Source organism: Malaclemys terrapin, chromosome 21 (assembly GCF_027887155.1).
Source record: "Malaclemys terrapin pileata isolate rMalTer1 chromosome 21, rMalTer1.hap1, whole genome shotgun sequence".
Lineage (NCBI taxonomy): Eukaryota > Metazoa > Chordata > Testudines > Emydidae > Malaclemys > Malaclemys terrapin.
In genome coordinates, this window is record NC_071525.1 from 10,765,898 (window position 1) to 10,792,096 (window position 26,199).

Consider the following 26,199-nt stretch of genomic DNA (forward strand, 5'->3'; position numbering starts at 1 on the left):
TAAACAGGTACTCAAAATTTAAAACATGGCTAACGTTTTTCCCTATGATTTAAGTGCATGAGCCACAGACTTACATTGCCCCTATGGTCCAACACAGATCACAGTCATGCCGGTCTTCACTAGACACCCACAAACAAGGTGACAGAAAACCTGCCACGTTTTCTTCTGGCCATAGTGTAAATGCTGAGATTCAATGCAGAATTAATGAGGGCCAAGGCAACGAACCAGTCAGCCTTGTATAAAATGGCACACTTTTACTTTGCAGGCTACACCTGTGAGCAACAGAACAAACCATGGAGGCCAACAGGCGATGAATCCACCAATTACAATCAGAAATGCCCTACTCAGATCTCTGAGTTATTAGTATGTAAATATCCACACAAAGCATAACAATTGTCACCAAAATGGTTATAAAGACACTTATGGAATAAAGAGGCAAAAAACTGTTGAGCAGTCTGGTAAGTTGTTGATACATTTCCTGTTGAGGGTTTCTAACGTACCAGGGAAACTGAGATAAACCAACATGGTCGGATAAGACCACCCTGTACTTTTTATTTGCCTCGTAAGGCCTCCTTTTAACCACAGTCAAATGTCTCTCAATGGCTGTGTCTAACAAACTAAAAGTGGCAGCTCTTAGGGCGACAAACATACTGCCTTTCCTAATAAACCATCTTGGAGTTTTCCTTGCAGACATAAGAATGTTACTTAGTAAACTGTGTCAATTAACAGATCACAGAGAGTTAGACTGCCAACCAAACAGTACATACAGTTGTGCAATTTGTTATTTTTCCATAGGGCAACCAACACCATCAAGTTCTCCAGGACTATGAAACTACATATAAGCAGACATGCAATATTTGTTCAGTCTATGTGATCAGTTGCTTTTTCTCCTAGAATAAATTTTCCTGTAGTATTATAATGTAGCACTATCAGAGAACCAGCCTCTTCCCTTCCTTGAGGGCTGAAATTGGACTCTTCCATCTTCAATAGGTCTGAACGGCTCATCCTCTTTCATACAACAGCTGTGCAATAGTTTCTTAGCCAGGAGTTTACAGCCAATTGTTTAAGAGTCCATTGCCCTCCTGCCCCATGTAAGAGGGATTTCTGTCTGGGTCATAGCAGGATATGGAGAGGTGGTTGTTGTCAAAAGGGAAGTAGGTTGCACAGGACCCCATGTACTTATGTGAGTGTTAGAAATATAGGCAGTAGGGCATTTGGGCCATCACAAAATAACCCTGAACCACTCATCTCCCCCATTTTCTATATACCTCCTCAAATCATGCCCTCTTCCTTAAAAGCGGTGCCCTTTAATTTTCCCCCAGGCCCTCTGCAGTAGGCTTTTAGTCATCCTAACACCTCTGTTTTCAGTAATTGCCCAGGGCTCTCATCTACTGTCTTGAATTATTTAACTGTGTAAAGCATCTAGAGTTAAGGTGTAACGTAAGGTGTTATATAAAAACAGAAAAATAATTCTTTAAGGCCCCTTAAACGTGATGCTAGACAAAAACAAAACAATGTAGTTGTTGCTAGGGTATTATTTAAGGTGTGTCATAGGGATGTCTCTCTGCTGCAAAATAATTATTTGGTTATGGAAATGAAGTAAACAGTTTCCTGTTCTTGGCATCTCTTTAAGCTGTAGCAGATAAATCCAATCTAAAAAACATGTTTACGTTATTTTTTAAAATTTGGGATAGCAGAAAATGGAAATAAAATGTTTAAAAGCTAATTTTATTTATTTTTAATCCTGTGATTAAAAATTATTTTGCTGCAAAAGCTAACAATTCTTTTAGAAGACAGGAGGTGGTGGCTTGCGGGGATACGTTTCTTCAGATAGGCCATGTCTCAATTATTAAGGAAAAAATGGTGCGAATAAAGGCTTTGCTGCTCCACAATTTACAAATGCTAGCCCTGTATAAACAGTCATTATTGTACTAGACCACTACAAAATATCCCCATGACATGGATTTTGGTATTTTATCTTTTCAAGTTTGTGAGTGTGTGAGAGAGAGAGCGCATGCTACAAAGCTGCTTCACTTCCATTTATCAATGTTCTGTTTTCGTGTGTTATCTTTAAAAGCACGTGTGACAGCTACAAAGCATTTATCAGTGCCCACTGTTTCCAGGTTAAACTTCTATACGTTTATTTGTTAAAACTTTACTCGGAGCAATTATGTTTAACAGAATTTAGATTTTTTTAAAAGTCAGGAAGAAATAATAAAAAGTGTTAAAAAGTGTTATGATCTCTTTGACACAGGCTAGTTTGAACTAATTTCTCTTAAATTAGGCTGCATGTGTGTTTTGTATCATGTAATGCTAAAGGAATGTAAAGCTTTCTTTACAGTTTACAAGGAATAAGTTTTTAGAGCAATATCGGTTTGTTTGGGATTGTCTTTGAATGCTGGGCAATTCATTTAGGCAAAACTTTAAAAAGCAAGCTAATGCTATTTATTTATGTTTTTTTGTTTTTGTTTTTTTTTTGTTTTGTTTTTTTTAAAAGACTGGGGTATTTCTACAAAATATCCCCAAGACACAAACTTGAGCGTGAGTGCTACAAAGCATTTATCAAGGCCCTGTTTTTTCACGTTAAACTTACAAGTTTATTTGTTAAAACTTTACGTGGTGTGATGATGTTTAACAGAATTTAAGCTTTTTAAAAAAGTTAGGAAGAAATCGAATCATCATCTTTGGTAAAAAGCATGATCACTTCTTTCACATTAATTAGTTTACACTAGTGTTGGGACCGAGATGGGATTTCTGATCTGGCACAAGCTGCCAGGGCAGGGGAGTTTAGGGAGCCCCATGGAGTTGGCATTTACAAACATGCACAGCTAATCAGCAGCACCCCCACCCCCGACGTTGTACATCACCCCAAAAAACACGGAGACCCAAACCCGCTTGTCAGGTTTGAAAGCAAAGAGCTAAGAGAGCGAAGGGCGAGAAGCCAGAACTGCTCTGTCTCTGCCATAGGCTCATTTGTCTCCTTAAAAAAACATCCCCAGCAACTCCTGCAGCAGAATCCTCCCTAGCAGGGCTTTGATCCTGGTGCTGATCAATCGCTGGGGGGAAGCCCTGGTTTGCATTTCCTCTGAGGCCAGCCTTGCTTTAATCATTGTGGCTAAGGGGCTCCCCTGCTGGGAGGGAGACAGAACAGAGATCAAGAAGAGTTAAGGGATAAAGTTGCTGATGAAGCCTGATCTGTCAAACCAGATGGAGGGGGAAGGAGGAAGAAGACAGAGTGGGGAGAAGAGACTGCCATTCTCTAAACGGGACCAGCGAAGGAAAACACAAGTTGGGCAGGGCTAGGGTGACCAGATATCCCAATTTTAGAGAGACAGTTCCGATATTTGGGGCTTTTAAAAAAAAATAAATAAATATGGGCTCCTATTACCCACCACCCCGTCCTGATTTTTACACTTGCTATCTGGTCACCCTAAGCAGGGCCTTTTGTTTGCTTCTTTAGGGTGGATGTTGAAGAAATGATCCCAGTAACCCCTTCCCACACTGGAACTGTAGGTCCTGTCTGGAAGGCTCTTTAGAGTTGCCAATTTTGGTTGGAGGTATTCCTGGAGGTTTCATCACATGACAATCTCCAATTAATCTGTAATTCCTGGAGACTCCAGGGCACTCCTGGAGGGTTGGCAACCCTTACTGGGAGTGGTGAGCATTGTATGCATTGAGTGTGTATTCTGTTTTGGTGATTGTCAATAGAGGTTAAGGATATTACTCCCAATAAGGCAGATGAACTTTTCCTGCTGGCCACTCAGGACTGGGTCACATCTGGGAGGAGGCTGAGCCATGTCAGGGCCGAGGCAGAGCTCTGGTTCGAGGCACACAGGAGAGATGTTGGCCTGCCCAGCCTCAGCCGAGTCCTGCCCAGCTCCCATCTCAGCACGTCCCCAAACAGGAACAAACAGCTGCAGCGGCAAAGTGTTGGCATCTCAGCCTCCCGCCCCACACCTGTCCCACCTGAGGGTGCTCTCAGATGAGAGGCCATGCACTGACTGAGCTGCAGGACTGAGGGGGGTGGCCATGGTGAGGGGAAGTGGGCACGGCCCAGTTTGTCGGGAGATAGATCTCTCCCGCACAGCCAGGCACACGTTCTGCCGCGCAGCAGCACTGTCCACTCAGGTTTGGCCTCACTGCCCCGCCCCCAAGACAGAAGGCCTGTAGGGCCAAACCTGAGTGGGCACACCAGCCAGTGAGGCAGCAAACACTGCTTCTCCTCACCACTGCCATGGGGCCACGGCTGTCTCAGGAGCATACCACCCTGGCCCCATGCAGCAGGGCAAAAAGGGTGAGAGGCACAGGGATGGGGCATGACACTGAGCCGGCCAGGCTGGGGGGTGGCAGCTGAGCATGGCACAGACTCAGTGGACAACAGCTGCAGCAGGGACGGACGGTGCACACCACGAGAAGGTTCTCAGTGCCTCTGCCAGGGCTCATTCCAGTAGCTCTGCAACGAGGCCCATGGCCCACTCTTCATGGTCCCGCATGCTGGGCAGTTGTTTTCCCTGGGATAAAGGTGATTCAGACCCCTTGTTATCTGTTCCTGGTGCTCCACCCAGATGGGTGGTGATAGCCCAATGCGCACCATGCCCCAGGTGATGTTTTTTTACCGTTGGAGCAAGATGATGGAGGGGATCTGGTCACCGGCACCTTGGCAGGGGGAGGGGCTGGATGTGGTAGACTCGCCCATCTCTTGTCAAAGGCTTTGCGCGGGGCCCTCCCCACATCGGGACTGGGGCAGCCGATTCCTTTCACCAGGGAGTTCAGCTTCTCCAGGAAGGAGCCTGGGGCAAACCGGCCTGTTGGCAGAGACGAGGAGAATCATGGTGCTGCAAGGTGTCACGTCATTACTGGCTTCTGTTCCTTCATTGGCACAGAGGACCGCCACCCCCCACTTCCCCTCCTATCACACACACCCCCGCCCTGACCTCTTCCTGCTCACCACTGCAGCTCCTCCCCGTCTCAGTCACTCCAGAAGCCAATCTAACATAATGCTGGAGAATGTGGCATGGCCCAGATTTGAGGGGTTCACTAGGGACACACTGCCCTGGCTAGAAGAAAGCTTAGGAGAAACTGAGGCAGAAGGTGGGGAAGTGACTTGACCGAAGTCACGCAATGGGTCTGGGCAGAGTCAGTCCTAGAACTCAGATGCCCAACTACCTGCTCTATCCACTAGGACATGCTGCTCTTCCATGCTTTGTTCTCAAAAGATAAAAGGCATTACCTTCATTTGGCAGGCTAGCAGCCTCCATTGTCCCGTCTCGGGCGCTCAGCAGATGTCTGGATGGTTGATTTCTGAGCATGGATCTCAAAGCTGTAACAGCAAAACGTTATTCTGAGGGAGGCTGCTTCCCAGCAATGGGCAATACGCACGGCTCCAGAATGCAGGAGCCACTATGGAGCATGGCTGAGGTTTCCAATGGGCGCTAATTCCCTTTGCCTCCAGGTCCCAGTGTATTCTCAAGGATGCTGCTGTTTTCCTTACAACAGTCTTCTGTCTGCCCTTGTGCCACAGCAGCCAGCCCCCTACAGACTCTGAATAGGCAGGCCCATAGGCCTGTGTGTTGTCTGGAACCAGCCTTGGAGGTCTCTCCTTAGGGCTCCGAGCCAGCATGGAAGCACTGCTGTGGAATGGAGCTCCTTGCTCATTAACCTCATTATGTAAATACCTGACAAGTCAATAGCAAACCTGACCCTGTTCTAGGGTTGCCAGGTTTTGGATCTAGCAGTGTCCAGTCAGTGGAACTGACCAGACACCAAAAGTCCTGTTACCCCAGGGGAAGGTGTTGGGTCATCAGCTCATCCGGGGCTGCCTCCTACCTGTATCTCATGGGCAGGAAGGCAGCAGGCTCTATGTCAGGCTGCAGCTCCCAGCAGAGAGGAGCCCGGCTGGGGCCAGGGGGGAGGAGAGCAGCTACTGGAGGGTGGGGGCCTGGTTTTCAGAAAGTAAAGAGTACCCTACCCTGCTCCACCAAGCCTAATGCCCTGCCCATCCCCCACACTCGAATAGCTAGGGCTAGGCGATATGGCACAGCGAGCCAAGCCGGCAAAAACTATCTGGAGAGCCTGGGGCTGCGGGCTGTATGGACAGAGGCTCCTGCTGAGCCAGTCTAGCTGCATTCACCATCCACTCCCCGTGGCTTACAGCTGAACCCCTGTCGGGGCAGAGTCTCAGGAGGGCAGGGGCGGTGCAGTTAGAATTCAGAGCTGGAGCAGCCCCATCAAGGCCAAGCTGGCCCTTCCCCAGTGGCCAGTGCAGGGCAGACTGGGCTCACACTTAGAGGTTCACAGATTTTAAGGCCAGAAGGGACGGTTGTGAGCATCTAGTCTGACCTCCTGTACAACACAGGCCAGAGCTCCTCACCTAGGGATTCCTGCCTCCGGCCTATAGCCTCTGGCTGAGCTAGAGCAGATCTTTCTGAAAAAGACACCCAGTCTTGTGTTCTCCTTCCTCTGGAGCCTTTAAAACATCACACCTCTAGGCCAGCTGATCCAAGGGTTGAAGTTCATACCTCATCTGAGGATCCTGAAGCATTTTGCAAAGCTGAGTGAAAATCATTAGCCTCCATTTTGCAGGCAGGGAAACTAAGGCAACAAGTGGTAACTTGACTGTGACTTGCTGTAAGGACATGGGCAGCACCAGAGAACCCAGGAGTCCTGGCTTCCAGTCCAGGCTCTATCCCCTGGACCATGCTGCCTTTCACTATTTACTTATTGCTATCTAGAATGACATTAGGAAGGCACCATCTGCTCTTGGACACCATTTGAAGCACAAAGCCGCAGAAGAACTCCACCCTAAGGTCCAGCAGGCAGGGTTTTCCCCACTCAACCTCCAGCCCCAGCAGGCCTCAACTTTTCTGGCTGTCTGTGCACATGGTCCCCACAGAGAGCTCAGGTGGGCAGCCGGGTGGAAGCTTGTTCCACAGCCCAGGCCCTGCCCAAAGAACACTCCACCACCTGCCACCTGTTCAGTCAAGGAGAGTCCAGCTCCAGCATCTCCCCAGGCAGCAGGGAAAGGCAGGTCCAGGTCATTTAGCCTGACTCCGTTGCAGAATTCTGTGCCAAGTCTGCGAAAGGAGACAATTCATGGGGTGGATCAATCTGTATTTGGGGGGTGGGGGGGATTCAAGCTGCCTTTCGACAGCAGCACACGCTGGGCTTGGGCCCTGGTTGCATCACTAGCCCTGCTGCGAGCTGTGGCAAAGCATCCGGAAGACTGCAGACCCCAGATACTCATCTCCCCCTTGGTATGCTGCAGCCCAGCCTGAGAGGCCAAGCAATAAACAGGGAAAATGGAGACAGCCTGGGATTTTCTGGCAGTTTTGTTTGCAAGCTTTCAGGTCTTTAAGGGATTGTCTACATAGAGAGATCGACTGGTACTCCAAAGTGGAGCAATTTTTCTGGAACAAAGTCACTTATTTCTGTACAGTGTCCACACAGGGAGCTATTCTTAGAGCGCCGTAGCAGATCAGTAATAGTTACCCTGCTATAGCTATGCCCTGAAGTTTCTCTGACCTGTGTAGATAAGGCCTAAGCCTCCAAGATAACATTCAAGGCTGGGTCAGAGATCTGCAAAGATGCCCACATAGAAGTCAGGGCAGTCTCTTGGCCTGAGAACACTGCAGGTCCTCTGCTCTAATATTCCCCCCTTCCCCCGCCCCCCCCAGCCAGCGTAATCAGCAGAGTGGTTGGGCCCAGTTCTCAGTTACTCCATTCTGCACTTGGGGTAGGGCTGGAGGGGGATCATGGGCTTTAGACCACCTTTACGCTTCTTTATTCTGGGACTACGCAGTGGCCGGCCCTACTCCTAGTGTAAGTGAGAGCAGTGTGGTATGCTCCAGCCATGCCCTGATCCACCTGTTATAATAACTGGGCCTACACATTTATCCTGTGAGCTCAACTGTGAGAAGCGAGTGAAAGTTCATGCTATGTCCCAATAACCTACGAGAACAAATATTGATGGGAAAAGATAAACAAGGGAGACAGATTGAATTAGTCTGTACAAAAAGGCCTCCTGGTATAACTCAAGGACTTTGTTAAGATCATGCCTGGTGAACAGGAACAGTGTGAGACCAAAAATCAATTAACCCACACTGGTGTGTTGGAAATTAGGTTTAATTGGCGGACAAAATAACGAGGGGATGGGCTATTCCACCCAACACTCCCTGGCTATGGGAACAAGCCTCAGCATCACAGCTGCCACCTGCACCATTGCGTAAGATCCTGAACCTTCGTCCATCCTGGTCCTGAGAGATGTCCTGACCACACTCGGCCAGACAGCGGAACCCAGATGACATCACCATCTCAACGGGCTCCAGCTGAATCCCAAGCACCCCCTATGATGTGAGACTGTTTTCCTTGCCCAAACGTGTCCTTTTCCAGCTGTACCTTATTTCTCCGCTTTCCTCTCTCCCTCTCCTTTTTCCTCCCGTTTACTACGAACGTGGTGTCACTGGCCAAGACAGTATATTTTGCAACAATGCTTTAAGCTTGTGACCAGAAAGAGGCATCTCAAAGCAATGCCCTAAACAGCTTGATGCTGGTACAAGTTTGCCAGGTCTTGGAGTGGCTCGTAAGACCCTGGGGCTGGGCCTGTGTTTTTCCAGCAGTGAAGCTGCAAGTGAGAATCAACTCCAGAGACTGAAGCTACATTTTCTAACTTAGCTGTTCTTTTCTTTCCCCTTTTGTGTGCATTTGTCTTCTAGGAAACAGGCCTGGACTTTAAACAGCTCTAGCCCATCCCTTTCCCCCCAAAACAACACTTATCACAAGGTGGTTTTTCCTTCTAAAGTCTCTCTCCAGCTAAAGGGAACAAGGGATGCTGTTCAAATGAAAGCCTTATTTAAACATTTCAAAGCCTTTAAATGCTTTTCTTCTCTTCTGTATCTTTAATAAAAGGTTAAAAGTATTTTCAATGGTGCGTTTGCCATAGGACTCAGCAGGCTGAAGTTTCTGAACCAAAACCCACATCTTGTTCAATGCCTTTGACTCTCTGGGCCCCTTTTATCCATCTAAATTAATCCTCTTTCCCCCCATCCCACCGCACACACAGCATGCTGAGAGCAGGGCAGGTTCAGGTTCAGAAACCTTCTGCTAGCTCCACATCAGCTGCAGAGCAGCTGCACAAGGGGATTCTCAGCAAGCCATTTCCACCTGTTTTATGGTGCTAGAATGGCAGAAAGGGGCCTTGGCATAACAGAGAATCAGGTCCCCCAAATCTTGGGTGTTTAGTCAGGACTCTCCAGGTTTGCTTTCACCGGCCATGCCCTATAGAGGAAGGCACAAGAGACTCAGGGCTTTTTTCTACCAGTGATGCAGATTTGTCCTTCTTAAAACTTTAAAATAACATTTTTAGAAGATGTTAGAGTTAAACATATTTAAAATTATCTTGGGCCTTGTCTACAGGAGAAAGTTGCATTAGGCTTATTTTGCTTTGGCTTAAATCAATTTGGAATCAAACAGGTATGTTTCTAGTGGGGTCCCACAGGGATTGGTTCTTGGCCCTACGCTATTTAACATTTTTACCTACAACCTGAAAGAGAACATAAAATCATCCCTGGTAAACTTTGCAGATGGCACAAAGACGAGGTGGGGGAAGCAGTAAAGAAGGAAGCGGACACTGATACAGAGCCACCTTGGTAAGCTGGGTACAAACAGCGTGTATTTTAATATGGCCAAATGTAAATGCATATACCTAGGAACAAAGGCTGTAGTCATGCTTGCGGGATGGGGGACTCTATCCTGGAAGCAGTGGCCCTGAAAAGGACTTGGGTGTCATGGTGGAGAACCCCAGAACATGAGCTCCCAGGGTGACCAAAAGGGCCAATCCAAGGTAGCATTTAATTTCAGAAAGGGGAACTACACATAAATGAGGAGGTTAGTTAAACAGAAATTAAGAAGTACAGTGCCAAAAGTGAAATCCCTGCAAGCTGCATGGAAACTTTTTAAAGACACCATAATAGAGGCTCAACTGAAATGTATACCCCAATGAAAAAACATAGTAAGAGAACCAAAAAAGTGCCAGCGTGGCTAAACAACAAAGTAAAAGAAGCAGTGAGAGGCAAAGAGGCATCCTTTAAAAGGGGGAAGTTAAATACTAGTGAGGAAAAATAGAAAGGAGCATAAACTCTGGCAAGTGAAGTATAAAAATATAATAATTAGGAATCAGAAGCAGGAAGCCTGCTAAACAACCAGTGTGGCCACTGGACAATCGAGATGCTAAAGGAGCACTCAAAGATTATAAGGCCATTGCAGAGGAACTAAATGAATTCTTTGCATCAGTCTTCATGGCTGAGGATGTGAGGGGGATTCCCAAACCTGAGCCATTCTTTTTAGGTGACAAATCTGAGGAACTGTCCCAGATTGAGCTGTCATTAGAGAAGGTTTTGGAATAAATTGATAAATTAAATAGTAGTAAGTCACCAGGACAAGATGATATTCACCCAAGAGTTCTGAAGGAACTTAAATGTGAAATTGCAAAGCTATTAACTGTGGTTTGTAACCTATCATTTAAATCAGCTTCTGTACCAAATGACTGGAGGATAGCTAACGTGACATCAATTTTTAAAAAGGGCTCCAGAGGTTCTCCTGTCTATTACACACCGGTAAGCCTGACTTCAGTATCGGGCAAACTGGTTGAAACTATAATGAAGAAAAGAATTGTCAGACACATAGATGAACATAATTTGTCGGGGAGAAGAGTCAACATGGTTTTTGTAAAGGGAAATCATGCCTCACCAATCTACTAGAATTCTCTGAGGGGGTCAACAAGCATGTGGACAAGGGAGATCCAGTGGATATACTGTACTTAGATTTTCAGAAAGCCTTTGACAAGGTCCCTCACCAAAGACTCTTAAACAAAGTAACCTTTCATGGGATAAGAGGGAAGGTCCTCTCATGGATCAGTAACTGGTTAAAAGGCAGGAAACAAAGGGCAGGAATAAATGGTCAGTTTTCAGAATGGAAAAAGGTAAATAGTGGTGTCCTCCAGGGATCTGTACTGAGACCAGTCCTATTTAACATATTCATAAATGATCTGGAAAAAGGGGTAAACAGTGAAGAGGCAAAATTTGCAGATAATACAAAACTACTCAAGATAGTTCAGTCCAAAGCAGACTGCAAAGAGCTACAAAGGGCGACTGGACAACAAAATTGCAGATGAAATTCAATGCTGATAAATGCAAAGTAATGCACATTGGAAAACATAATCCCAACTACACATATAAAACCATTAGCTCTAAACTAGCTGTTACCACTTGAGAGAGATCTTGGAGTCATTGTGGATAGTTCTCTGAAAACATCCACTCAATGTGCAGCGGCAGTCAAAAATGCTAACAATGTTAGGAAGCTTTAGGAAAGGGATAGATAATACAACAGAAAACAACATAATGCCATGTAGCGGGTTGGTTACCCCACTCCTGCCTGAGGGGTTTCAAACAGCCCTGGGCTAGGGCTAGGGCAAAGGGAAAAGCTAATGGGCTGATTGGGGAAGTAGCCACAGCTGGGCCACGCCCCAATCAGGCCCCAGCTGGCCTTTATAAAAAGGCTGGGAGCCAGAGGCCAAACAGTCTCTCTCTACGTTCAGGGAGAGAAGGGCCTGACTGCAGGGAGCTAGATGCAGGGTACCTGTAGTGGAGCAGGGCTGGGGAAAGGCTGAGGAGCTGGGGAGCTCCAGCCTGGATAGCCCTAGGCTGCGGCCTAGTGAAAGGCCAAGGGGTACTGCAGGTTGCAGAGGGCAGCCCAGGGCTAGGCCAAGGCAGCAGGTCCAAACCCAACCTTGCCGATGATGAGTGGCCTATACTGTAGTCTGCCCCACAGAGTGGGGGCTAGTTGGTGACTGGCAGTGGCCTTATCCTGAGATGAGGTGGGGGTTCCCCTGGAAGGGGAGACCTAGTGTGTGTGGGTATTGCCAGGGGGCAGCACCCAGAGCAAGGGGCACTGGGGTCCTGGGAGGGACACGGGGCCAGTGCAGAGGACAGGTGGATTACCAGCCTGCAGGGGGCACTCCAGGATGCTGGAAGAGCTAATTCCCGAGACGACCAGCAGGAGGTGCCACAGGGGTGAGTCTGCTCCTCTACATGCCTCTATAAAACCATGATATGCCCACATCTTGAATACTGTGGGCTCATCTGATCGCTCCATCTAAAAAAATATATATACTAGAAATGGAAAAGGCACAAAGAAGGGCAACAAAAACGATTAGGAGCGTGGAACAGCTTCTGTATAAGGAGAGATTAAAAAGCATAAGAACAGCCATACTGGGTCAGACCAAAGGTCCAACTAGCCCAGTATCCTGTCCTCTGACAGTGGCCAATGCCAGGTGCCCCAGAGAGAATGAACAGAACCGGTAAACATCAAGTGATCCAACCTGTCACCCATTCCCAGCTTCTGGCAATCAGAGGCTAGGGACACTAGCACTGCCTATACTGGCTAATAGCTTTTGATGGGCTGACAAAGGAGGTGCGGTAGTCATCATGAACAGGTCGGATTATGAACAGGAGGCTGCCAGGCAACTCTCCAACACCACATTCTACAGGCCACTATCCTCCGATCCCACTGAGGAATACCAAAAGAAACTACACCACCTGCTCAAGAAATTCCCTGCTACAGCACGGTAACAAATCTACACGGACACTCCCCCCAGAGCTCCGACCAGGGGTATTCTATCTGCTACCCAAGATCCATAAACCTGGAAATCCTGGATGCCCCATCATCTCAGGCAGTGGCAGTTTTACAGCAGGATTATCTGGCTATTTGGCCTCTCTCCTCAGACCCTACACTACCAGCACTCCTAGCTATCTTTGAGACATCACCAACTTCCTGAGGAAACTACAGTGCATTGGTGATCTTCCTGAAAACACCATCCTGGCCACCATGGATGTAGAAGCTTTTTACACCGATCTTCCACACGAGGATGGACTACAAGCTGTCAGGAACAGTATCCCTGATGAGGCCACAGAACATCTGGTGGCTGAGCTTTGTGTCTTTGTCCTCATCCACAACCATTTCAGATTTGGGGACAACTTATACCTTCAAGTCAGCAGCACTACTATGGGTACCCACGTGGCCCCACGGTATGCCAACGTTTTTATGGCTGACTTAGAAAAACGCTTCCTCAGCTCCACCCTATACCAGAAACCTACTGACCGCTATACTTACCTAGATGCTTCCATCCAGGACACCTCACTCTATCCATTGTCTTTAGCCAAGCCCTAAAATACTACCGCATTTGCTCCAATCCCTCAGACAGAGACAAACACCTACAAGATCTCTATCAAGCATTCTTAAAACTACAATACCCACCTGGGGAAGTGAGAAAACAGATTGACAGAGCGAGATGGGTACCCAGAAGTCACCTACTACAGGACAGGCCCAACATGGAAAATAACAGAACACCACAGGCCATTATGTACAGACCCCAGCTAAAACCTCTCCAGCACATCAACGATCTACAATCTATCCTGGAAAATGATCCCCCATTCTCACAGGCCTTGGGAGGCAGGCCAATCCGTGCTTACAGACAGCCCCCCAACCTGAAGCAAATACTCACCAGCAACTACACTCCACAGAAACACTAACCCAGGAACCAATCCCTATAACAAACCCTGCTGCCTTCTCTGTCCCCATATCTACTCTAGTGACACCATCATAGGACCCAACTACACCATCAAGGGCTCATTCACCTGCACATCTACGAATATGATATAGCCATCATGTGCCAGCAATGCCCCTCTGCCATGTACATTGGCCAAACTGGACAGTCTAAGTCAGGGGTCAGCAACCTTTCAGAAGTGGTGTGCCGAGTCTTCATTTATTCACTTTAATTTAAGGTTTCATGTGCCAGTAATACATTTTCATGTTTTTAGAAGGTCTCTTTCTATAAGTCTATAATATATAACTAAACTATTGTTATATGTAAAGTAAATAAGGTTTTTAAAATGTTTAAGAAGCTTCACTTAAAATTAAATTAAAATGCAGAGCCCCCCCGGACTGGTGGCCAGGACCCGGGCAGTGTGAGTGCCACTGAAAATCAGCTCGCGTGCCGCCTTTGGCACGCGTGCCATAGGTTGCCCACCCCTGCTCTAAGTAAAAGGATAAATGGACACAAATCAGACATCAGGAATGGTAACATACAAAAGCCAGCAGGAGAACACCTCAATCTCCCTGGACATTCAATAACAGATTTAAAAGTAGCCATCCTTCAACAAAAAAACCTTCAAAAACAGATTTCAAAGAGAAACTGCAGAGCTACAACTCATTTGCAAACTTAACACAGTCAATTTGGGCTTGAATAGGGACTGGGAGTGGCTGGCTCACTACAAAAGCAATTTTCCCTCTCTTGGTATTGACATCTCCTCATCAATTATTGGGAGTGGAGCACATCCACCCTGACTGAATTGGCCTTCGACATTGGTTCTCCACTTGTAAGGTAACTCCCTTCTCTTCATGTGCCAATATATATTTATGCCTCTATCTGTAATTTTCACTCCATGCCTCTGAAGAAGTGGGGTTTTTACCGACGAAAGCTTATGCCCAAATAAATCTTAGTCTTTAAGGTGCCACCGGACTCCTCATTGTTTTGATGGACTGCTCCTCCATGAATTTATCTAGTTCTTTTTTGAACCCTGTTATAGTCTTGGCCTTCACAACATCCTCTGGCAAAGAGTTCCACAGGTTGACTGTGCGGTGTGTGAAGAAATACTTCCTTTTGTTTGTTTTAAATCTGCTACCTATTAATTTCATTTGGTGATCCCTAGTCCTTGTGTTATGAGGAGGAGTAAATAACACTTCCTTATTTACTTTCGCTACACCAGTCATGATTTTATAGACCTCTATCATATCCCCCCTTAGTCATCTCTTTTTCAAGCTGAAAAGTCCCAGTCTTTTTAATCTCTCCTCATACAGAAGCTGCTCCATACCCCTAATCATTTTTGTTGCCTTTCTTTGTTCCTTTTCCATTTCTAGTATATCTTTTTTGAGATGGAGCGATCAGATGAGCCCACTGTATTCAAGATGTAGGCGTACCATGGATTTAGAAAGAGGCAATATGATACCTCTTTCCTAAAGGTTCCTAACATTGTTAGCTTTTTTTTTTTTTTTACTTCTGCTGCACATTGATTGGCTGTTCCAGAGAACTAGCCAAAATGACACCATTCAAGAAAGAAATCTTGGAAACAGCACATTTAGACTCCATCATTTTGTGTGTATAGCTAAGGTTATGTTTTCCAATGTGCATTACTTTGCATTTACTTTCCTATATAAGTTCTGAAGCCTTAATACTGCTAAATAAAATTCATGTAAAATATTTGCTTAATATCATTGTCCTTAAAACGTCACACCAATCACCCACATATAAATTAAAAAGTATTACCTTTTGGAAAATTGTAAGCAAGCAAATCTGTCTGGGGATTGGTCCTGCTTTGAGCAGGGGGTTGGACTAGATGACCTCCTGAGGTCCCTTCCAACACCGATACTCTATGATTCTATGCAATAGCTTAATTTGTATACAGTAACTCCTCACTTAAAAAGAACAGGAGTACTTGTGTCACCTTAGAGACTAACCAATTTATTAGAGCGTAAGCTTTCGTGGACTACAGCCCACTTCTTCGGATGCATACAGAGTGGAATAAATATTGAGGAGATACCTAGGTATGTGTGTATATATATCTCCTCAATATTTATTCCACTCTGTATGCATCCGAAGAAGTGGGCTGTAGTCCACGAAAGCTTATGCTCTAATAAATTTGTTAGTCTCTAAGGTGCCACAAGTACTCCTGTTCTTCTTTTTGCGGATACAGACTAACACGGCTGCTACTCTGAAACCTGTCATAATGCAAGGCACTGCATTTAGCTGTATGGAGTGGAAATCCATCAACCTCATGAAAAAACTCGTACAGATACAGACAGACATCTTCCTTTCCAAATGCAAGCAGATGGACATCATACCAAAAGGACTAAAGGTAAAAAATCCATTACAATCTACATATCACACAGACTATGCTGAGAGACTGTCACACACTCTCAAAGAAACTGCGAAACCACCTGATCAGCATCCTATACAGCAAACAGGGAAAGATTAAGAATGAGCTCTCAGAACTGGATACTCTCATAAGAAACCAACCTTCCACACAAACTTCCTCATGGATAGACTTTACAAAAACTAGACAAGCCATTTACAAGACAAACTTTGCCACTCTACAAAGGAAAAAGGACACTAAACTATCTAAACTGCTACATGCCACAAGCAGCCACAACAGTAGTTCCCTTAACCCACCCAGCAATATTGTTAATCTTTCCAGCTATACTCTTAGCCCAGCAGAAGAGTCTGTCCTATCTCGGGGCCTCTCCTTTTGTCCCTCCAGACCCATGAATATGATACAGTTCTGCGGTGACCTAGAATCCTACTTTCGACGTCTCCAACTCAAAGAATATTTCCAACATACCTCTGAACAGCATACTAACCCACAGAATCCCCCCTACCAGCACTACAAAAAAAAGGATTCTGCGTGGACTCCTCCGGACAGTCGAAACAACTGACTGGATTTCTACATAGATTGCTTCCGTCAACGTGCAAAGGCTGAAATTGTGGAAAAGCAACATCACTTGCCACATAACCTCAGCAATGCTGAACACAACGCCATCTACAGCCTCAGAAACAACCCTGACATCATAATCAAAAAGGCTGACAAAGGAGGTGCTGTCGTCATCATGAATAAATTGGAATATGACCAAGAGGCTGCTAGACAGCTCTCTAACACCACATTCTACAGGCCATTATCCTCTGATCCCACTGAGGATTACCTAAAGAAACTACACCATCTGCTAAAAAAACTCCCTGACAAAGCACAGGAACAAATCTGTACAGACACATGCCTAGAACCCCGACCAGGGGTATTCTATTTGCTACTCAAGATCCATAAACCTGGAAATCCTGGATGCCCCATCATCTCAGGCATTGGCACCCTAACATCAGGCTTGTCTGGTTATATGGATTCTCTCCTCAGACCCTACGCTACCAGCACTCCCAGCTATCTTTGAGACACCACTGACTTCCTGAGGAAACTACAATCCATCGGTGATCTTCCAGAAAACACCATCCTGGCCACTATGGACGTAGAAGCCCTCTACACCAATATTCCACACAAAGATGGACTACAAGCTATCAGGAACAGTATCCCTGATAATGTCACAGCTAACCTGGTGGCTGAACTTTGTGATTTTGTCCTCACCCCACAACTATTTCACATTTGGGGACAATATATACCTTCAAGTCAGCGGCACTGCTATGGGTACCCGCATGGCCCCACAATATGCCAACATTTTTATGGCTGACTTAGGGGACGAGAGCTAAGGAAGCATTGTTTTAACGCCCCTACTCTACTTGCGCTACATTGATGACATCTTCATCATCTGGACCCATGGAAAAGAAGCCCTTGAGGAATTTCACCATGATTTCAATAATTTCCATCCCACCATCAACCTCAGCCTAGATCAATCCACACAAGCGGTCCATTTCCTGGACACTACTGTACTAATAAGCGATGGTCACATAAATACCACCCTATACCGGAAACCTACTGACCGCTACACTTACCTACATGCCTCCAGCTTCCATCCAGGACACACCACACGATCCGTTGTCTACAGCCAAGCTCTAAGATATAACCGCATTTGCTCCAATCCCTCAGATAGAGACAAGCACCTACAAGATCTCTATCAAGCATTCTTAAAACTACAATACCCACCTGCTGTAGTGAAAAAACAGATTGACAGAGCCAGACAAGTACCCAGAAGTCACCTCCTACAAGACAGGCCCAACAAAGAAAATAACAGAACACCACTAGCTGCCACCTTCAGCCCCCAACTAAAACCTCTCCAGCGCATCATCAGAGATCTACAACCTATCCTGAAAGATGATCCTTTACTCTCACAGATCTTGGGAGACAGACCTGTCCTCGCTTACAGGCAACCACACATCACTGAACAAAACCACTAACCCAGGAACCTATCCTTGTAACAAACCCCAATGCCAACTCTGTCCACATATCTATTCAAGTGACATCATCATAGGACCTAATCACATCAGCCATACCATCAGGGGCTCGTTCACCTGCACATCTACCAATGTGATATATGCCATCATGTGCCAGCAATGCCCCTCTGCCATGTACATTGGCCAAACCGGAAAGTCTCTCCGCAAAAGAATTAATGGACACAAATCTGACATCAGGAATCATAATACTCAAAAACCAGTGGGAGAACACTTTAACCTGTCTGGTCATTCAGTGACAGACCTGCGGGTGGTTATATTACAACAGAAAAACTTCAAATACAGACTCCAACGAGAGACTGCTGAGCTAGAATTGATATGCAAACTAGACACAATCAACTCCGGTTTGAATAAGGACTGGGAATGGCTGAGCCATTACAAACATTGAATCTATCTCCCCTTGTAAGTATTCTCACACTTCTTATCACACTGTCTGTACTGGGCTAGCTTGATTATCACTTCAAAAGTTTGTTTTTCTCTGACTTAATTGGCCTCTCAGAGTTGGTAAGACAACTCCTACCTGTTCATGCTCTCTGTATGTGTGTGTATATATATCTCCTCAATATATGTTCCATTCTATATGCATCCGAAGAAGTGGGCTGTAGTCCACGAAAGCTTATGCTCTAATAAATGTGTTAGTCTCTAAGGTGCCACAAGCACTCCTGTTCTTTTTGCGGATACAGACTAACACGGCTGCTACTCTGACACCCCGTTAGGGTTACCATACTTCTGGATTTTCCCGGACATGTCCGGCTTTTTGGTCCTCAAATCCCCGTCCGGGAGGAAATCCCAAAAAGCCAGACATGTCCGGGAAAATAGGGAGGGAGGGATCGTGGGGCTTGGGTCCGGGCTGGAGCCGCTGGGGCTGGAGCCGCTGGGGCCGGCGATGCTCGGCCAGGGCCGGTGCCGGGCCAGAGCCACTTGGTCAAACCGGGGCCCGAGCTGGGCCGGAGCCGCTGGGATCGGGGCCGGGGGTGCCAGAGCCGCTGGGGCCGGCGGTGCTCGGCCGGAACCGGCGGTGCTCGGCCAGGGCCGGTGCCCGGGCTGGAGCCGCTCGGCCGGAACTGGGGCCCGAGCCAAGCTGGGCCGGAGCTGCCGGGGCCAGGGCGGGCCGGAGCCGCTCGGCCGGAACTGAGGCCCGAGACGAGCTGGGCCGGAGCTGCCGGGGCGGGCCGGAGCCCCGGGGCCAGAGCCTCTGGGTCAGGGCCGGCCAGCCGCCGGAGGGAGCTGCTCGGCCAGGGGGGCCGGACTGGGTCGCGCCTCCTTGTGCCCCACCCCAGCCCCAGCTTACCTGCTGCCTCCCTGTTTCAGGCTTCCCGCGAACATTTGATTCGTGGGAAGCAGGGGAGGGGGAGGAGCAGGGGGCGGAGCGTTCAGGGGAAGGGGCGGAGTTGGGGCAGGGGGAATGTCCTCCTTTTTTTAAATTAAAATAGGGTAACCCTACACCCTGTTAGCCCCCCTCTTCCTCCCCTTCCTCCTCACCCGTTCCCCCCCCCCCACTCCCAGCAAGCAGGACTCAGGGAGCAGCTCCAAGGCAGAGGGCAGGAGCAGCACATGGCAGTGGGGGAGGGACACAGCTGAACTGCAGGCAGCTGCTGCACAGGGAACTTAGGGGAGCTGATAGCGGGGCTGTCAGTCCACGCTGGTTCCAAGCCCCCACCAGCCAGCTGCAAGGGGCTGCTCTTCCTGCAAGCAGTGGACAAAGCAGGCGGCATTGCACAACTTTAAACAAGCATGTTCCCTAATTGATCAGCAAGGAAACAATGTTAACTGGAAAAAGAACAGGAGTACTTGTGGCACCTTAGAGACTAACAAATTTATTAGAGCATAAGCTTTCGTGGACTACAGCCCACTTCTTCGGATGCATATAGAATGGAACATATAATGAGGAGATAGATATATATATACACACACATACAGAGAGCATGAACAGGTGGGAGTTGTCTTACCAACTCTGAGAGGCCAATTAAGTAAGAGGAAAAAAAACTTTTGAAGTGATAATCAAGCTAGCCCAGTACAGACAGTGTGATAAGAAGTGTGAGAATACTTACAAGGGGAGATAGATTCAATGTTTGTAATGGCTCAGCCATTCCCAGTCCTTATTCAATCCTTTGTTGATTGTGTCTAGTTTGCATATCAATTCCAACTCAGCAGTCTCTCGTTGGAGTCTGTATTTGAAGTTTTTCTGTTGTAATATAACCACCCGCAGGTCTGTCACTGAATGACCAGACAGGTTAAAGTGTTCTCCCACTGGTTTTTGAGTATTATGATTCCTGATGTCAGATTTGTGTCCATTAATTCTTTTGCGGAGAGACTGTCCGGTTTGGCCAATGTACATGGCAGAGGGGCATTGCTGGCACATGATGGCATAGATCACATTGGTAGATGTGCAGGTGAACGAGCCCCTGATGGTATGGCTGATGTGATTAGGTCCTATGATGATGTCACTTGAATAGATATGTGGACAGAGCGGGCATCGGGGTTTGTTACAAGGATAGGTTCCTGGGTTAGTGGTTTTGTTCAGTGATGTGTGGTTGCTGGTGAGTATTTGCTTTAGGTTGGGGGGTTGTCTGTAAGCGAGGAGAGGTCTGTCTCCCAAGATCTGTGAGAGTAAAGGATCATCTTTCAGGATAGGTTGTAGATCTCTGATGATGCGCTGGAGAGGTTTTAGTTGGGGGCTGAAGGTGACAGCTAGTGGTGTTCTGTTATTTTCTTTGTTGGGCCTGTCTTGTAGGAGGTGACTTCTGGGTACTCGTCTGGCTCTGTCAATCTGTTTTTTCACTTCAGCAGGTGCGTATTGTAGTTTTAAGAATGCTTGATAGAGATCTTGTAGGTGCTTGTCTCTATCTGAGGGATTGGAGCAAATGCAGACTAACGGGGTGTGTCCCCCACTCCTGCACCCCGCTTACCCCATCTTCCATAGAGCAGGGGGGACACAGGACAGGGCTTTGCTGGCAGTAGCTGCGTCTCAGCAAGCTGATCTAATTAACTAGGCAGTGTACTTAAAAGGGAAATGTGCATCTCTCTCTCTTCCCTCCCTCCATTCCTGCTGCCTTGTAGAGTGTCAGAGTTAACCCTTGAGGGCTCAGCCAATTTCTCAGTAAGGCATTCCCTGGGAAATATCCCACCCACTGACTCCTCCACCTCAACCAAGCTTCACAATCATCATCACTGTGTGCCAGTATTAAATTGTTTGTGTGTGTGTCTCTCTCCCTCTCTCTCTCTCTATATATATATATATATATATATATATATATATATATATATATATATATATATATATATATATATATATATATATATATATATATATATATATGACAGACCAGGGGTTGGCAACGTTTGGCACCCTGGCGGGCCGGGCCAGTTTATTTACCTGCTGACGTGGCATGTTTGGCCGATTGCAGCCCCCACTGGCCACGGTTCGCCGTCCCAGGCCAATGGGAAGCGGCGCGGGCGAGGGATGTGCTGGCTGCAGCTTCCCGCCGCCCCCATTGGCCCGGGACAGCGAACTGCGGCCAGTGGTGGCCACGATCGGCTGAACCTGTCACGTCAGCAGGTAAATAAACTGGCCCGGCCCGCTAGGGTGCTTACCCTGGCGAGCCACGTGCCAAACGTTGCCAACCCGATATAGACACAGACAGACAGACACACACACTATAATATAGTCTTTTGTCTGGTGAAAAAAAAATTCCCTGGAACCTAACCCCTTCGTTTACATTAATTCTTATGGGGAAATTGGATTAGCTTAACATCGTTTCACTTAAAGTCGCATTTTTCAGGAACATAACTACAACGTTAAGTGAGGAGTTACTGTATCTCAATTCTCATTAAAAAGTTATGTCGTCTAAAGTAGTTGAGTTTCCCCTAAAGCATTCTTCCAAAACGTGGAATAACTAACAAATTAGAGGAAAAAATTGTTTTGGCACTAGCTTACCCCCCCAAAAATAAAGCTTTTAAAGTGATAATTGGAAAGAAAATATTACAATACACAAGAAACCCATGTTGGTCAATCAGCTCTGACACACCTGAAGTTGTATTTCCAGTAAATAAATATGTTATCAACCTTTCCCAATGGGCTTTCTTTTCCTATTAAGATACTCAGTAATTAGAAATAAAGTCTTAAACGTAAGCTATATATTCAATGCATTTGATATTTCTCCAGCACAAATGAAAACACACTCCAGTTGAAGGTACTAAGTGTCAAGATTCAAAACATACAAATAAATTTAAAAATTGAACTTGCATTTATAAATGACTGATCTAAAAGCCTGCTGGAACCTGTGCAGTTTTATGTAATACAGAAATCCTGAGTATGTATCTACATGACCCAACTGGATGATTCTTAACTGTCTCTTAATGAAAAATATGACACTGTATGTCTTAAATGTTATTAAGAAAACTTGTTATTTTCAAGGCAATACTCAAATATTGAGGAAGTTAGGAAAGAGACCTGTTCTAAGGCTGTAACAACCTGGCAGGATTAAAAGCACTGCAGGAATTGTATTTTAAAAAAAAGTCCCAGGGGTCCATAGACTAATTGAAACATTTGTATTTTCTGATTGTACAATGACTTCCTCTGATTTCTATCAAGAGCAACTGAAATGTCTGACTGATGTTACACTGAAAATAAAACTGATCAGCTTTGTGAGAGAGTGAAGGAGATCAGCACTCAACAGGTCTGTTCTCCCAGAAACTGCTCTCTCCTGGCTCTCAGCTGGGTGACAAGGAGCCACATGAAGAACTTTTGAGAGCCGCCTGGTCCCAGGGCTGCTTGTACTGCTGCTCGGGCGCTAATGGGCACACAGGCTCTCAGGTTTCAGAGTAGCAGCCGTGTTAGTCTGTATCCGCAAAAAGAAGAACAGGAGTACTTGTGGCACCTTAGAGACTAGTCTCTAAGGTGCCACAAGTACTCCTGTTCTTTTTACAGGCTCTCAGGCACCCAGCTGCAGGGGGCATTTGGGAACCTCATTAGACTCGCTCTGTGCAGGGGTGCAGAGCAATGCAGACAGCTCTCCGGCTCTGGGACACGGAGCAGCAGCGGCAGCCACCCACGCAGCCGGGGAATTTACATTTCCCGGGGCCCAGGGGGAAGCTGGTGATCCAACTCCCGGAGGTTTCAGAGTAACAGCCGTGTTAGTCTGTATCCGCAAAAAGAAGAACAGGAGTACTTGTGGCACCTTAGAGACTAACAAATTTATTAGAGCATAAGCTTTCGTGGACTACAGCCCACTTCTTCGGATGCATATAGAATGGAACATATATTGAGGAGATATATATACACACATACAGAGAGCATAAACAGGTGGGAGTTGTCTTAAAGGAAGGACAGCCCTGTCAGCCAACAACAACTTCTTACTCAGACCCCAGCTAAGGGCTGCGGGTTCCTCTGAGCGCAGAGCAACAATTCGTTTTCCTGTTTGCACTCCACTATGGTAGGAAACGGAGGGGGAGAAGCCCCCTGCCTGCCCTCCCTAAATGGTGCCCCAGCTGTTCCAATCTATGGGGATGTGAAAAACAACTACATTGGCAACAGACCAGCAGGGAGTGGGGGGAGGAATGGGGACGTTCAGGTAGGGAAAGCCAGTTCCCTCAGGGGATCACTTCAAACCTACTTGTTACCATAGGTGCTGCCGCACGCTCTGGCTTGAAGTGGTTTCCATCATATACAGGGTTTACAGTTTGTTCAATAAAAAAACAACAAAGAGTCTGGTGGCACCTTAAAGACTAACAGATTTATTTGGGCATAAGCTTTCGTGAGTAAAAACCTCACTTCTTCGGATGCATAGAGTGAAAGCTACAGATGCAGGCATTATATACTGACACATGGAGAGCAGGGAGTTACTTCACAAGTGGCGAACCAGTGTTGACAAGGCCAATTCAATCAGGGTGGATGTAGTCCACTCCCAATAATAGATGAGGAGGTGTCAATTCCAGGAGAGGAAAAGCTGCTTCTGTAGTGAGCCAGCCACTCCCAATCCCTATTCAAGCCCAGATTAATGGTGTTGAATTTGCAAATGAATTTTAGTTCTGCTGTTTCTCTTTGAAGTCTGTTTCTGAAGTTTTTTTGTTCAATGACAGTGACTTTTAAATCTGTGATAGAATGACCAGGGAGATTGAAGTGTTCACTTACTGGCTTGTGTATGTTACCATTCCTGATGTCCGATTTGTGTCCATTTATTCTTTTGCGGAGGGACTGTCCGGTTTGGCCAATGTACATGGCAGAGGGGCATTGCTGGCACATGATGGCATATATGACATTAGTGGATGTGTAGGTGAATGAGCCCCTGATGGTGTGGCTGATGTGGTTGGGTCCTCTGAGTTTGTTCAATGGCTCTCAGCACCCCCCCATGTAAAAACTGTTCCAGCACCTCTGTTTGTTACCATTTGGATATTAATGACATGAAGCCATGTTTACACAGGGACAGAAAAGTTAAGGCACGTCACCTTCAGATGTGAAGTCAAAGCACATAAGTTAGAATTGATTTACATCCTCGTGCCAGAGGGTTTTGTGTGTCTCATCTTGAAGTCAAATGGCCTAGGAGGAGAATTTAAGTTATGGCAAACTAAGGTCACTTAACTCCTGCTTTCTCTCAGGAGTAAATGTGCTTTAACTTAAGGCTTGTCCACACGGTGCTGCAGTGCATAAATGATAGAGCACAGTGACATGTTACACTCTAACTGCTGGCACTAACTAAATGTGCTGTATAGTCCCATTTCGAAAAGGACTATGTTAATGCACAGTGGATGCCTTTTAGTTCACGCCAGCCAGGTCTACATGGGGCAGTCAGAACTCTACAGGTCAGCACGGGCTACAATTCATGGCCCCGGTGACAGGTAGAGAAGCCCCACTCACACCGACTTCACCCTTCAGTTGATTGGCCTTAACTTTCCAAGTGTCCAAGCCCTATGCAAGGCAGCCTCAGAAAAGCAGCTAAACCTTCCCATTCCAACAGACATACCTGAAACCTTCCCACTGCTCCAACCCCCTAATCTCAGAAATCCATCAGGCTTGGCTTGGCGACCTGTACAAACACCTTACAACAGGGGTGGGGAAACTTTTTGGCCACATCGGGGTTCCGAAACTGTATGGAGGGCCAGGTAGGGAAGGCTGTGCTTCCCCAAACAGCCTGGCCCCCACCCTCTATCCACCCCTCCCACTTCCTGCCTCTTGACTGCTCCCCTCAGAACCCCCAACCCATCCAACCCCTCCTGCCCCTTGTCCCCTGACCGTCCCCTCCCAAGACCCCCCCCACCCCAACTGCTCCCTGGGACCCCACCCCCTATCCAACCCCTCCTGCTTCCTGTCCCCTGACTGCCCTGCCCCCTATCCACAACCCCGTCCCCTGACTGCCCTGCCCCCTATCCACAACCCCACCCCCTGACAGGCCCCCCGGGACTCCCACGCCTTCCAATCGACTCCTGCTCCCTGTCCCCTGACTGCTCCCCGGGACCCCCTGCACCTTATCCAAGCCTCCCGCTCCCCACCTCCTTACCATGCCACTCAGAGCACCAGGACTGGCAGCCACGCCACCCAGCCGGAGCCAGCCCTCCCGCCATGCAGTCTAGAGCACCGGGGCAGGCCGGCGGCTCATGCAGCCGTGCTGCCCAGGAGGAGCTTGCAGCCCCATCGCCCAGAGCGCTGAGGCTGCCGGGGAGGGGGGACAGTAGGGGACAGGCTGGGGGCTAGCCTCCCCGGCCGGGAGCCCAAGGGCCGGGCAGGACAGTCCCGTGGGCCGGATGTGGCCTGTGGGCCGCAGTTTGCCCACCTCTGTCCTACATATATATGTATATAACACCTTCGCCCCAGGTACCAAGAACATAAGCTGATATGCAAACTTTGAGCAGAGATCACTTATCTGCCATGAAAATCCAGCCACTGCTGGGGTGGAACCTGGCAGCTCTTGAGTTTATCATCATTATGCAGGTCCAGAGAACACAATCGTTTACAACAGGAAGACAGATAATAGGAGATAAAACCACTACAGCAGAGAACAGCATGGCTATGTTCACATTAGCAGTAACACTGCCTGCCGGTGGTACCGGAGCCTACTGGGTATGTAAGGCACTGTGTCACCTTGCTCAGCACCCAGGGACCCTACGGCTCTGGTCAGCACCGCCGACCGGGACGTTAAAAGTCCCAT

The 26,199-nt window shown here is 47.2% G+C and overlaps 1 protein-coding gene across 1 annotated transcript in view; it reads right to left on the minus strand.

The window, feature by feature from the left end:
- The window catches only part of LOC128827321 (zinc finger and SCAN domain-containing protein 21-like), a 44,508-nt gene extending 18,913 nt beyond the window's left edge, over window positions 1–25,595 (minus strand). Inside the window, exons 1-3 of the mRNA XM_054011179.1 lie at window positions 25,552–25,595; window positions 5,231–5,320; window positions 4,617–4,805 (exon numbers count right to left, since the gene is read on the minus strand). Of these exons, the coding sequence (XP_053867154.1) occupies window positions 4,617–4,805; window positions 5,231–5,309 (268 nt within the window). The 5' untranslated portion in view covers window positions 5,310–5,320; window positions 25,552–25,595. The remainder of the gene's footprint in view (window positions 1–4,616; window positions 4,806–5,230; window positions 5,321–25,551) is intronic.
- Window positions 25,596–26,199: the final 604 nt, after the last annotated feature.